This window comes from Quercus robur, chromosome 4 (assembly GCF_932294415.1).
Source record: "Quercus robur chromosome 4, dhQueRobu3.1, whole genome shotgun sequence".
Taxonomy (NCBI): Eukaryota; Viridiplantae; Streptophyta; class Magnoliopsida; order Fagales; family Fagaceae; genus Quercus; species Quercus robur.
In genome coordinates, this window is record NC_065537.1 from 44,144,685 (window position 1) to 44,156,272 (window position 11,588).

The 11,588-nt window shown below is 35.1% G+C and overlaps 1 protein-coding gene across 3 annotated transcripts; it reads left to right on the forward strand.

Annotated features, from left to right (window-relative positions):
* Positions 1-2,891: 2,891 nt before the first annotated feature.
* On the forward strand, positions 2,892-10,754 carry LOC126722068 (calcium-dependent protein kinase 1-like). Of its 3 annotated transcripts, XM_050425223.1 has the most exons (9): positions 2,892-3,443; positions 3,553-4,527; positions 6,419-6,562; positions 6,699-6,851; positions 7,425-7,540; positions 7,713-7,880; positions 9,365-9,589; positions 10,284-10,421; positions 10,549-10,754. In XM_050425223.1, the coding sequence occupies exons 2-8, from the start codon at positions 3,708-3,710 to the stop codon at positions 10,404-10,406; spliced, it is 1,749 nt and encodes a 582-aa protein (XP_050281180.1). In that variant the 5' UTR covers positions 2,892-3,443; positions 3,553-3,707; the 3' UTR covers positions 10,407-10,421; positions 10,549-10,754. The 3 variants fall into 3 exon arrangements, with proteins under 3 accessions (XP_050281180.1, XP_050281178.1, XP_050281179.1); XM_050425221.1 differs by having other exon boundaries at positions 10,284-10,754; XM_050425222.1 differs by having other exon boundaries at positions 3,558-4,527; positions 10,284-10,754.
* The last annotated feature ends 834 nt before the right edge of the window (positions 10,755-11,588 follow it).

Genomic DNA, 11,588 nt, shown 5'->3' on the forward strand with positions numbered 1-11,588 from the left:
ACCCAAGCGAGGTAGTCTAACAGAGGTTCCTTTGGGAAACTGAAACCTCTTCCTAAAACCGGTCAGATGTTTTTCTTTCAAGGACCAAGACTCCAAAAAAGCATGTAAGTGGGGTAGAGACAAAGATGAAGGCAATTTTGAATCAGTGATGTCAACTACTTAACTCAAAGAGTTCATGTTGGAAGACAACGTCTCCAACTTGCTAGACCGAACATCATCTACCCTATACTTAATGGTGGCCATCTTCGAATGGTGTTTTATTAGAGATTGGCAGATTAAAGGATAAAGAAAAAGTAAAACAGGCCTAAGGGCAGAGAAACAGGGAACAAACAAGCCCACTTAGGGACGTTGCCCTGAGGAATATTATAAGAAAACTCCCAACCGAGCAAAGAAAAAGGAGACCAAGGGGCACTCTTGGCTAAGGAATTCAAAACCAACCATCAAAGCATAGAGAAAAGAGGCCTTACCAGGAAGTTGTGAAGAATGAAGATTTCTCAGGCACCCTGAAGTTCAAACCAAATAAGGCAGAGGAAGAAAAGGAACAGTTTTTTTTTTTTTTTTTTTTTTTTTTTTTTTTTTTTTTTTTCTCTCTCTCTCTCTTTCTAAAAGGAAAACAAGGAATTAAGGTGTGCCAAAATCAAGGAAACTTCACACGTACCACGAATTGAAAACCAACACGTGTTTCACCTCCTGAAAAGTAGTCGTTTCGCATTTAAAACAAGAGCCAAATTTTAGGAATCGATAAGATACGAAGCATCACGACCAGTCATATTCCTAAGATCGTCCAACTTCTTGACGACCTAGGAATGGGGAGCAACTGACGAGTATCAAGATAAGATTGTCTAGGTAAAAGACAATCTTAGCCACACTCAAGTCGAGGACGAGAGTAAGTGTAAAACCCCATCATCGTACGTCGTCCTTTTAGGTGGGCCAGGCCAGCATTCATTGAAGGCGCAAATAAATTCCATTAGGATATCTGACAAGCAATGACTATGCCGGAACGGTTACAAGAGCAATGATGGCCTAACGGTCATCCGTTACGTCTTAAATGGAGTCATCATTGTCAATTAATGCCGCGTTCCTCTCGAGAGAAAAACGCTTAGAACAGCATTAACAGACATAACTGTACCAACCCGAAGCAAACTATAAAAAGGGAAATGGAACTCAAGTAAAGGGACATGAAAAAACTGGAGAGACATTGGTGAGAAACTTTCTTGTGAACTGATAAGCTGACTTTAGCATCGAAGCATTCTCAACTAGCATTACGCTAGTGAAAACCTCCTTTACCTTTTTCTTTTCTTGACAGCAGGTACCGGAGATTGTCCATCGATACTGACGAGGTCAAGTTTTGGCTTCATCAAGGTCGCCATTCTAACTTCTCTCCTTATTATCCAAGTACTCAATAAGCCAAAATACAAGAGGCCTTTGATTCAATCCATTTGTAAACAACAGGGAAACCCTTGTCAAAACCACCAGAATGATTGGATCCACCAGACCTTTTTGGGCAAAGGACATTTCTCATAGGCATCAGAGACTAACTTGTTTGTAGTCAATCATGTCCTATACTCTCTCCCATGCAAAAATTTACAACATGCAATATATGTATCTGATTGCATAAAAACAAAGTACCAAGGAACAATGGATCAAGTGGAAAGAGGACACCTCTAAAAATATTTATGGATAGTGCAAACAGATATGGCCTCACGTTTTGCTCATATATCTTGCTAAATATGAATTTCTTTAATCAGAAATGCGGCTCTGCGTACCTGAACATCAAAACCATCAAAGAGACATTCACTCCATTAAATGGCTTTTTGGCTCATGCTAAAGCCCTATGCATGCTTGTACCAATCAAGCTCCTAGGGATATAGCCCCCCCCAAAAAAAAAAAAACCTGAAAGATCAAATAAATCTTAAAAATAAAGTATGGGGGCAAAGAGTTCTAAAAAGTATTAATTTTTTTTTAACACCTAACTATAAATAAATAGTTTATTTTTTTTAAAAAAAAGAAAAATTGTATGGAAAAGGGTGTGGGAAACCTATCAGTTTTATTTTATTCTAAACCTATCTGTCAGTTTTATCTTGGAAAATTATTATCCAAAATAAGCATGTGTAAAAAAAAAAAAAAAATTATGAAAACTTATATAGAAACCTATCAGTTTTATTTTATTCTAAACTTTAATGATTTAAATGTAATAATTGAAACTTTGTGCAATTAAAAGTTGTAATCTATAGCTTTAGCTCTTGCTAATACTGCAAAAGAGAATGAGGAAGCTATTGTTTAGTTAAAAGAATGTTACTTTTTTCCCTTTCTCATAGTATATAGCGCAAATGAATAAAATTTATTATTGTCTCTATTCAGAAAAAATTGTAAAAGAGATTAGCACAATGGGTAAATTGTTAGATATAGTGCTACACACGTAACATTTTCTTAATAAATTTCATAATTATTGAGTTGATATGTTATTATTGGTTCTCAATTGAACTCATACTTAACATTTCTTTATTATCCATTATTTATAACTTTACATATCAATAAAAATTGTGAAATTTATTATACCTCAATACTTATTGAATTCAAAGAGTCCAACTCGGTGGCCTTTAATTTGTCAACCCTTAGTTTTTCCTCTCAAAATTTCTTTATTTATTCAAGGGCAAAAAAAAAATTCATAATTTTAACTAAATATTTAGTAGTATTGTTTAACAAAGGGCGTGTAATAATCATGATTCAAAACTAAATATTTTTACCCTAAATTTCCGAGCAAAAAAAGTAATTAAAAAAAAAAAAAAAAAAAAAAAAAATCGCATGGATACAAGAGTACAACCACCAACTGAAAAGCCTGAGTTGGAATATTACCCGACCGAATGCGTACCCACTTTACTGCCCAAGTTGAAGTTTTCACACCAAAAAAACCAGGTTTGAAAATTGTAAGTATAAGACTACCTCGTAACCAAAGTAGATAGAAACAAAGCCAAAGACTTGCACACACAGTAACACCCACACCAGAAAACCAGAAAATCTGTCTCTTTTTTTTCTTTCTTTTTCTTCTCCAATACTTATTTCAAGGAGACCTGTTAAAAGCAGAGTTCCATTTCTCTATTTTTCCACCAACCCTTTTATTTGATTACTTTTTTACTCTCTTGGGTAGTGCTGATTCTTGTTGGAATTCTTCAATTTTGGTTACTATTATTTTTTTTTTTTGTAGACTTTTCCTCAGTTTGTTTTATTGATGACTGGCTCTTTGATCCAATAGTCTAAAGGGGTTTTTCTTCTTTCCACTATTATACTTTTTACTTGATTTTATAGTTGATCAAGGAAGGCTTTGACTGCTTTTGGGTATCCTTATTTGATCTTATTTTGTTCAACTAATCTCACTTTTGGACTATCTTTGGTGCAATTATTGTCATCTCTGTATTGACAGGAATCAGCAACTGATGGATTTGGTGAGCACTTCTTCTATCTGTTGATTTGTGTTTGTTTCTCTTTTGGTATCTATTCATAGTTCATATGATATGCTATAGTTGAAGTTTTGATTTTGTTATTTCTGTCAAGGTTAGAGCAAAATAGGAAGATGAGGGGTTGACTTGAATTTATTACTCAGCTTGTGAAGATCAGATCTACTATGTTTTGTGCTAACATATTAAGAAAGATTGGATCTTGGTGTTGAAAGTAGAAGAAGTTTTAGAAAGAAATTGGTGCAGGGCTCAATGGGAAATACTTGTGTTGGACCTAGCATTACTAAAAATAGTTTCTTCCAATCGGTTTCTGCTGCAATGTGGCGGACCCGAATGCCTGAAGACTCAGGTTCTACTCATACTAATGGAGAAACTAGCAATGAGGGTACACCTAGTGAACCTGAATCACCTATGCCTGTCCAAAGCAAACCCCCAGAACAAGTTACAATACCAAAATCGGAAACTAAACCGGAAACTAAACCAGAAACTAAACCAGAACCAGCACAAGTCACAAAAGCCAAGAAACAGCCTCACTTGAAGAGGGTGTCTAGTGCAGGGCTCCGTACCCAAGTTTTACAAACAAGGACTGGTAATTTTAAGGAATTTTTCACTTTGGGGAAGAAATTAGGACAAGGCCAATTTGGGACCACATATCTATGTGTGGAGAAGGCTACAGGGAAAGAGTATGCTTGCAAAACTATTGCAAAGAGGAAGTTGATAACACATGAGGATGTGGAGGATGTGAGAAGGGAAATTCAGATCATGCACCATTTGAAGGGACATCCTAATGTTATATCTATCAAGGAAGCTTTTGAAGATCCGATGGCAGTTCATGTTGTGATGGAGATATGTGCAGGTGGTGAGCTTTTTGATAGGATCATTAAGCGTGGGCATTACACAGAAAGAAAGGCAGCTGAGCTTACTAGGACTATAGTTGGGGTTGTGGAAACTTGTCATTCGCTTGGAGTGATGCATCGAGACCTTAAGCCTGAGAATTTTCTCTTTGTCAATAACCAAGAGGATTCACTTCTCAAAACTATCGACTTTGGCCTATCGATATTCTTCAAACCAGGTATTTTCTTATGGTTGCTTGTACTTTTGGAAATTATTTGAATTGCTACGCTGATGTTGTTCTGAAATTGTTGTTTTGGTAAGATTTTACAAATTGATGATGTGATAATGCTGTATTATGTAACAAGGTGTACTACATGCTTTCTGTATAGGACGCTCTGCCTGAAGTTCTAATCTTCTATATAGAGCGGGCTGCATTTGATGTCTGCAAATTATTTTGAATCACCAATACTAGTTCAAACCTATCTTAGCAAATCCCTTCAATCTGATAATTGGTCCTCTTTATGCAATGTATGGTTTTAGTTTGAATTTTGGTTAAGGACTTAGTCACAGTTTAAACTTTAGGTACAATCAGATGTTAATCTTCTTAAATAAAATTATGAACTTATTAGTGATGTAATCCATGGTCACAGAAAGTACTGAATAAGAATAACGATCATACGTCCCTAAATAAAGGAAAAGGTTAAATAACTTATAAAGGAATCCTTCAGCTATTAATCTAGTTTTGTATCTCTCTACCGAGCCATCTAGCTAGCCCTGGGCCCAGATCAGCATAGAATGAAAGCAATGGCCCTAATATTGTGTTGGGAGAGCCAGCTTCTTTGGTTGTGGAAGGAGAAGAGCAGACGTGGTGACTTGTTGCTAGTTCAAGAAACCTACCCTGGTCCATAGAAATATAACACCACTTGTCAGCCTGAAATAGCTGGCTACTGATCTCAGTCTCTCAGGATAATAATGAACATCTATACTTTGTTATTCTTGATGTTTAAGCACATAAGGTCATTTTTACCTTCCATCTCAGTTCTTTGGTTTGCAACAATATTTATAAATTGTCAATTATTAGCTTCAAACTTCCAAATAAAATTGATTCTCTAACACCATACATAGGTCTGATTTGAATCTTATTGAGCTTTAAGTAGACAATTTTCAAGTGGTTTTTGTTGTAGTTGCATCTGAGTGCTATGAATTTTCCATTTCTCATTGATTGATTAGCAGACTGGGATGACTGTCAAACCATTGAAATTCCCATTCTCCTAGTTCTGTCTTCTGAGTATTGAGACTATCAACTGAGACTTACAACAAATAAAAAAGACTACCATTTCTGAGTCTGATGATACTTTGTTTAATCATTAATTTGCTGAACTATATATTTGAATGTCTGATATTTCAAGTAATTACATCCCAGCGCACTATAACACCCCCCCCACCCCTCCCCCCTCTCCACCCTTCATTCTTTGTTTTTGTTTGTAGTTTGGTTAACTCAAGAACAATCCTTGTGAACTGTCCACTTGTACAGTTAGAGTAAATTTCTATGTTAAGAGAATTGAGCCTGCATCTATGCTTCTATCATTTACAATATTTCTATATTCTTCTCTCTTTTTTCCCTTACTATCAAGTTTTTAAATATCAGCTTAAGGTTAAAGATTGGTCATTCTAGATGGAATTGAAGGAAACTTTTTTTTTTCCTGAGAAACTAACTAATAAACACTCACTCACACACACACAGAGGAGAGGGGAAGGGGTTCTAACTTCTAACACAATGCACAACACAAATTCCACTCAAAAGCCATTGTAATTAAGGGAGGATTTTACATTCTAGATTTAGTTTCCTTTTTGAGTTAAGCATTTATCACCCAAAAAGCAGATTCTAAGATGGAATTCAAAAATTGTAACAATACTTTTATTTACATGAAGATGCATTAAAATATGATGCAATGATACTGCTTTACTTTCAGGCATAAACATGTAATCAACCCATTTTTTATGTAAATTGTGGGCAGCTGCATTTTGACTTCATGGTTCCACCACTCTGCTTCTTTGACACTAAATAGAACTAGAAGCAGTAGGTTTGATTTTCTAATTTCTAAAAAATCAATGGTTTCTCCGTCCAGGCGAAAGATTTTCTGATGTGGTTGGCAGCCCATATTATGTTGCACCAGAAGTTCTACGAAAGCTTTATGGTCCAGAAGCAGATGTTTGGAGTGCTGGGGTGATTCTATACATTCTATTAAGTGGAGTGCCTCCCTTTTGGGCTGGTAAGAAGTTTGGAATCTACTAGTTCTTGAAATTTCATTACTTCCTTGCCTGTATTTGTCTAAATATGTTCCAAATTTTGCTTATTGTTTTCCTTTTTCCCCATTTTTTCTTTTCATCCATGTAATGATTATGTAGAATCCGAGCAAGGGATATTCGAACAGGTCCTGCATGGTGATCTTGACTTCACTTCTGACCCTTGGCCTAGTATATCTGAAAGTGCAAAAGACTTAGTGAGGAAAATGCTTGTTCGAGATCCTAGGAGACGACCAACTGCGCATGACGTTTTGTGTGAGTCCTCTATTGTTTTGTTTTGTTTTGTTTTGTTTTTGATCAATTAATTCAGATGTGGGAATTATGTGATTAGGGAATGGGGTTGAGTAGAATCTATTTCTATTGTAATACATATAAGATTTTATAAAATTTTCCTTTAAGGTTTTTCTTGTGACTTTATGAGCCCTGATGCATTCTTACATAGATTAGATTGGAGGAAATATGAGAGTATCTTCTATTTAATAGCAATGTTGGCTTTTGTATTCCAAATGATGAAAGAAGTAATGTTGGCTGTGTTTTGAATCATTAAATTGCCAAAACCTTGAAATGCCATTGAATTCATTCAGCCCAAGTTTGCCATATTATCCACAGCGTCAATGGAAATTTCATATCCAACAAAGAATCTTGTCCTTATTTTTCTATTTTTCCCTTTTTGAATTTCAGACTTGTTCAGAATGACCAGGTCTTCTGCTTCTGCTGTTTGTCTTGAATCATTGTCATTATTAATGTATATAAATCCTATAATATTTATATTAGGTTTCACATGGGATTTTCTTTTCCTAGCTAATAAAAAGTTTATATTCCTGTCAGGTCATCCCTGGGTGCAAATCGATGGAGTTGCTCCTGACAAGCCTCTTGATTCTGCAGTTTTAAGTCGCTTGAAGCATTTTTCTGCTATGAACAAGCTCAAGAAAATGGCTCTTAAAGTAAGTGTCTGGATGTGAAGGCTGATTACATTTGAATATAAAATCACTGAAAAGCTCAATAGATAGAGTTGCTACATAATCAGTGTATTCAGATTCAGGTTGAAACTATTGTTTGGATTTCTATTAGATAGAATGACTAGTCCATTTCTCACTCTCTTTTGTTTTTTTGCAGGTCATTGCAGAGAGCTTATCTGAAGAAGAGATAGCTGGCCTAAAAGAAATGTTCAAAATGATAGACACGGACAATAGTGGTCAAATCACTTATGAAGAACTCAAGGCTGGTTTGAAAAGAGTAGGAGCTAATCTTAAGGAGTCTGAAATTTATGATCTGATGCATGCAGTAAGTATTAGTGTGAATTTTGGTCCAAGTCTTTTGCTAAACACTTCAATCAGTTTCTCGCAATTGATATACGCTATTAGTTGGGAAAAAAAAGGTTTCTGAATATCAAACCTTAGCAGAAGACTAATACATGTATAAAAAGAAAATTGAGAAGGAGAGAGAAAAAGAAAGGTGGGAGGCAGAGACAGAGAGAGTCCCAACTTTAAACTTTAGTCTATTGAAAATTTGAAAGCCAGTGGAACAAAAAATAACAGACTATATAACTTTTCTCTTTCTTTCCTACAAAATAAAAGTTTAGCTATTACTCCATGGTAGTATGTATTATATAGGTGTAGAAGTTAATAACAGCATGTCAATTTAACAGATCTTTAAAGCTACTAACTTTTAGTATGTGTTACTTTGAACTAAGGGACTCATTAGCTTGTTCAGTCATTCAATATTGACTCTCCTAGAACATTTGTAATATTGGTGAGATATTAATTGGGATAGAAGATTATAAAAGGATAGCAATCAATATTTTTGTAATTTAATTGTTTGTCAGAGCAATTGCACACAGAACAATTTTATAATGTTTGGCTAGCCAACCACTCCATGATATAGATTTGGAATCTGGAGTCTTAGTTAGAGGGCCCTTGCTGGTAGAGGTTTTGAGAGGAGGTTATGAATTTATAGCTTCAAGCCATAAAGAATTGTTAATGAGTATAGGCATATGAGAAACCATGCCTATAAAGTAATTGTAAACTTGTTCCAATTTTTATTTTTATTTTTAATGGATGTGAAATTTCATTAATTACAACAACAGAGATACAAAGAAGCAGCTGAGCTGCAGAACACCAGAAAACACGACCTACACCATCAAAACCTAAAAAACTCAGCTAACATAACACATATAACAGAAACAAACACTAACTAGAATCAAGGCTCAAAAACAGGAAAGGGATCCTCCACTGACAACAAAAGGGATCTTGTTGTTATCATTGATTAATAAAAGTTAAATACAAGATACGGAAGTTCTCATTATTTCGTTTCTTTTCTTCTACTGTTTATTTTTTGTTTTTGGGGACTAAAAGGAGTTTTCAATGAGGAACGTGTTTTCTTCTTCATATCACTAACAACGTGATGGACAGTGTTTTGAAAATGAAAGTAAAAAAATAATCCCTCCTTAATGTTATGTTATTTTTGATAAGAGGGATTAGCCACATGGATGATTGGGATGCGTGCTATTACTTCGAGCGGTATAAATTTTCTATTTCTCCGAATTATTTTGATATATGAGAACATCAATGCATTCTTTTATATCCTAAAAAAATGGAGTGACTAGAACTGCTTTCTGAGAGAGCTCACTTGGGAAACTGAATGTGCTATAGGCAAGAATATTTAAAGGGCTATAATGTTTCAGAGAATTTCGTTAGCTGCCATAAGACTATGAAATAATGTTGTATTACTGAATTATATTTTAAATCTGATGTTTTACTAAATTGCAGGCAGATATTGATAACAGTGGAACCATTGATTATGGAGAATTCATTGCTGCAACATTGCATCTGAACAAAATTGAGAGAGAGGATCATCTATTTGCAGCTTTTTCCTACTTCGATAAGGATGGAAGTGGTTATATTACTGCTGATGAGATTCAAAAAGCTTGTGAGGAGTTTGGCATAGAAGATGTTCGCCTGGAAGATTTGATCCAAGAAGTAGATCAGGACAACGTGAGTGTTTTCTTTTATCATATCTTCTCAATAGTACTATGGTAAAGGATTGAAGGAACAATCTTTTTGGCCTTCCCCCAGAACCCAACCCTTCTTCACTACTTGCTTCTGAGACCTTGACAACTCAGTAAAACCTGATTAGGGTAGCACTTTGGTCAAGCTATATGTCAATCCAAGAGAACTTGAAATTCAATTTAAGTTGGATTTGACTAACGGTTTTTTCTGATGAAAATTAAGTACAATTTAAAAAGCAAAACTATCATACCATGGTGATTAGGCATTTGGAGCGGGGGAGGGGGGGGGGGGGGGGGGTAGTTGAGATATGGATTTTTATTGTTGATCTTCCTAAATAATAAGATGATACAGTTTTTGCAACTATGTAGTTTTTTGCCTGAAGGCCATTTCTGTGCAATGGTTGATGGCTGCATTTGATGCAAAAGAGCCTAAATATTAGGTTCCAGACCACATTGACATGACTGGCACAGCATATCGTTCTTTCCATTCACATAGTGTAGAGAAGTAAGTTTCATTCAGCCAGCCCATGAGTCTTGACACCAAGTGGTAAAATGGTAGGTGGAATTAGGTCAGGTATTAGGTGCAAGTCCTGCCAAGGAGAAGAAATACACTATTCAGCAATTTGCTCATTCCTTTCATGTGTGATGCCTATAATCATTTATTTCTATCAATTTTGCAGGATGGAACAATAGATTACAATGAGTTTGTGGCGATGATGCGAAAAGGAGACCCTGTAGGTGTTGGTAAGAAGGGTCTAGAAAATAGTTTCAGCATTGGATTTAGAGAGGCTCTACGACTGTAATCGCAAAGGCAGCAGGTAGATTCTTGATTCTTTCTTCTTTGTTCTAACCTTTTGAGAAATCAAAGATTGTATAGTAGGAGCCTTGGTGCTCATCTAAGAAGCAGAAAGGCTTTTTTAGAGTATAATTGTTGGATTTATTCAGATTTCAGTGAGTTTGGAAACAGCAATCAGCCCTTCAATTGTATTGCATCATACTATGCAAAGGAAAAACTTGTATGGTTTAAGTGTTGCCCTTTTCCTGTATTCAAATTGGTTATGGCAGAAACATTCGGACATTCTTGGAAGTGCAACAATGTGTTCTCTTTGTTGGTAAATTATACATGCATCTAGGGGGTTTTGGATCCACAATCTCACATTAATTGCAACCTGTTTTTAAGGAATGGAGGCAAAAATATGTGTTAGTTATAGTTTTTTTTTGGTTCATAATACAGCAACAACAACCAAGTTGCTACTACTAGTGGAGGATAAGAATGCATGTGCCCAACCCGGATTACTTTGTTGAGAAATAGTTGATCCTATTAAATTTGGGACTAAGGCTTTGTTATTTTTATTGTTGTATTTATGTTTAAGTGATAAGATGTGTAAAAGTAAAGCAATACCTAAAAATGAAAAGGTAAGATTTTAAGAGGTTATAGCTTTGGTGTAGAAATTTGTGATTCATTACCATATTGGAATGGTTAAACTTAGATACAAGTCTCTAGGTTTTGTACATTAGGTTCCTAAGTTCAACAATATGATTCTATGAACCAATGCAGTACAAACAGTGAATTTTTTTCCAAAAACAATTAAATTCACTTGTATGTTTTTTTTAGAGAGAAAATTCGCCTACATGATTTATTTGCCAATACAACTATATGGTTGAATTTAATTAGGATTTTTTTGCCTTTAAAAAAAATTTTCAATAGTAGTTGTAATAAGTGGGGAATGTGGCATTCGAATCTTTCTCTTAATGAAGAACACCAATTAACTTATCAAAAAAAAAAAAAAAAAAGAACAATTAAATGAATTAATGCGACAACCCTCTTGGACTTGACTTTTACCCATTATGAAAAGCAAGTAAATTATAAGTTAGAATATGCAACATACGAAGTTGAAGTGAAGACATGCTTGACCATGGTCGTAGTATAAAATGTTCATGCTTGGGGGGTGATTAGTGATTAGTCTCTTACAAAATTCAAATAG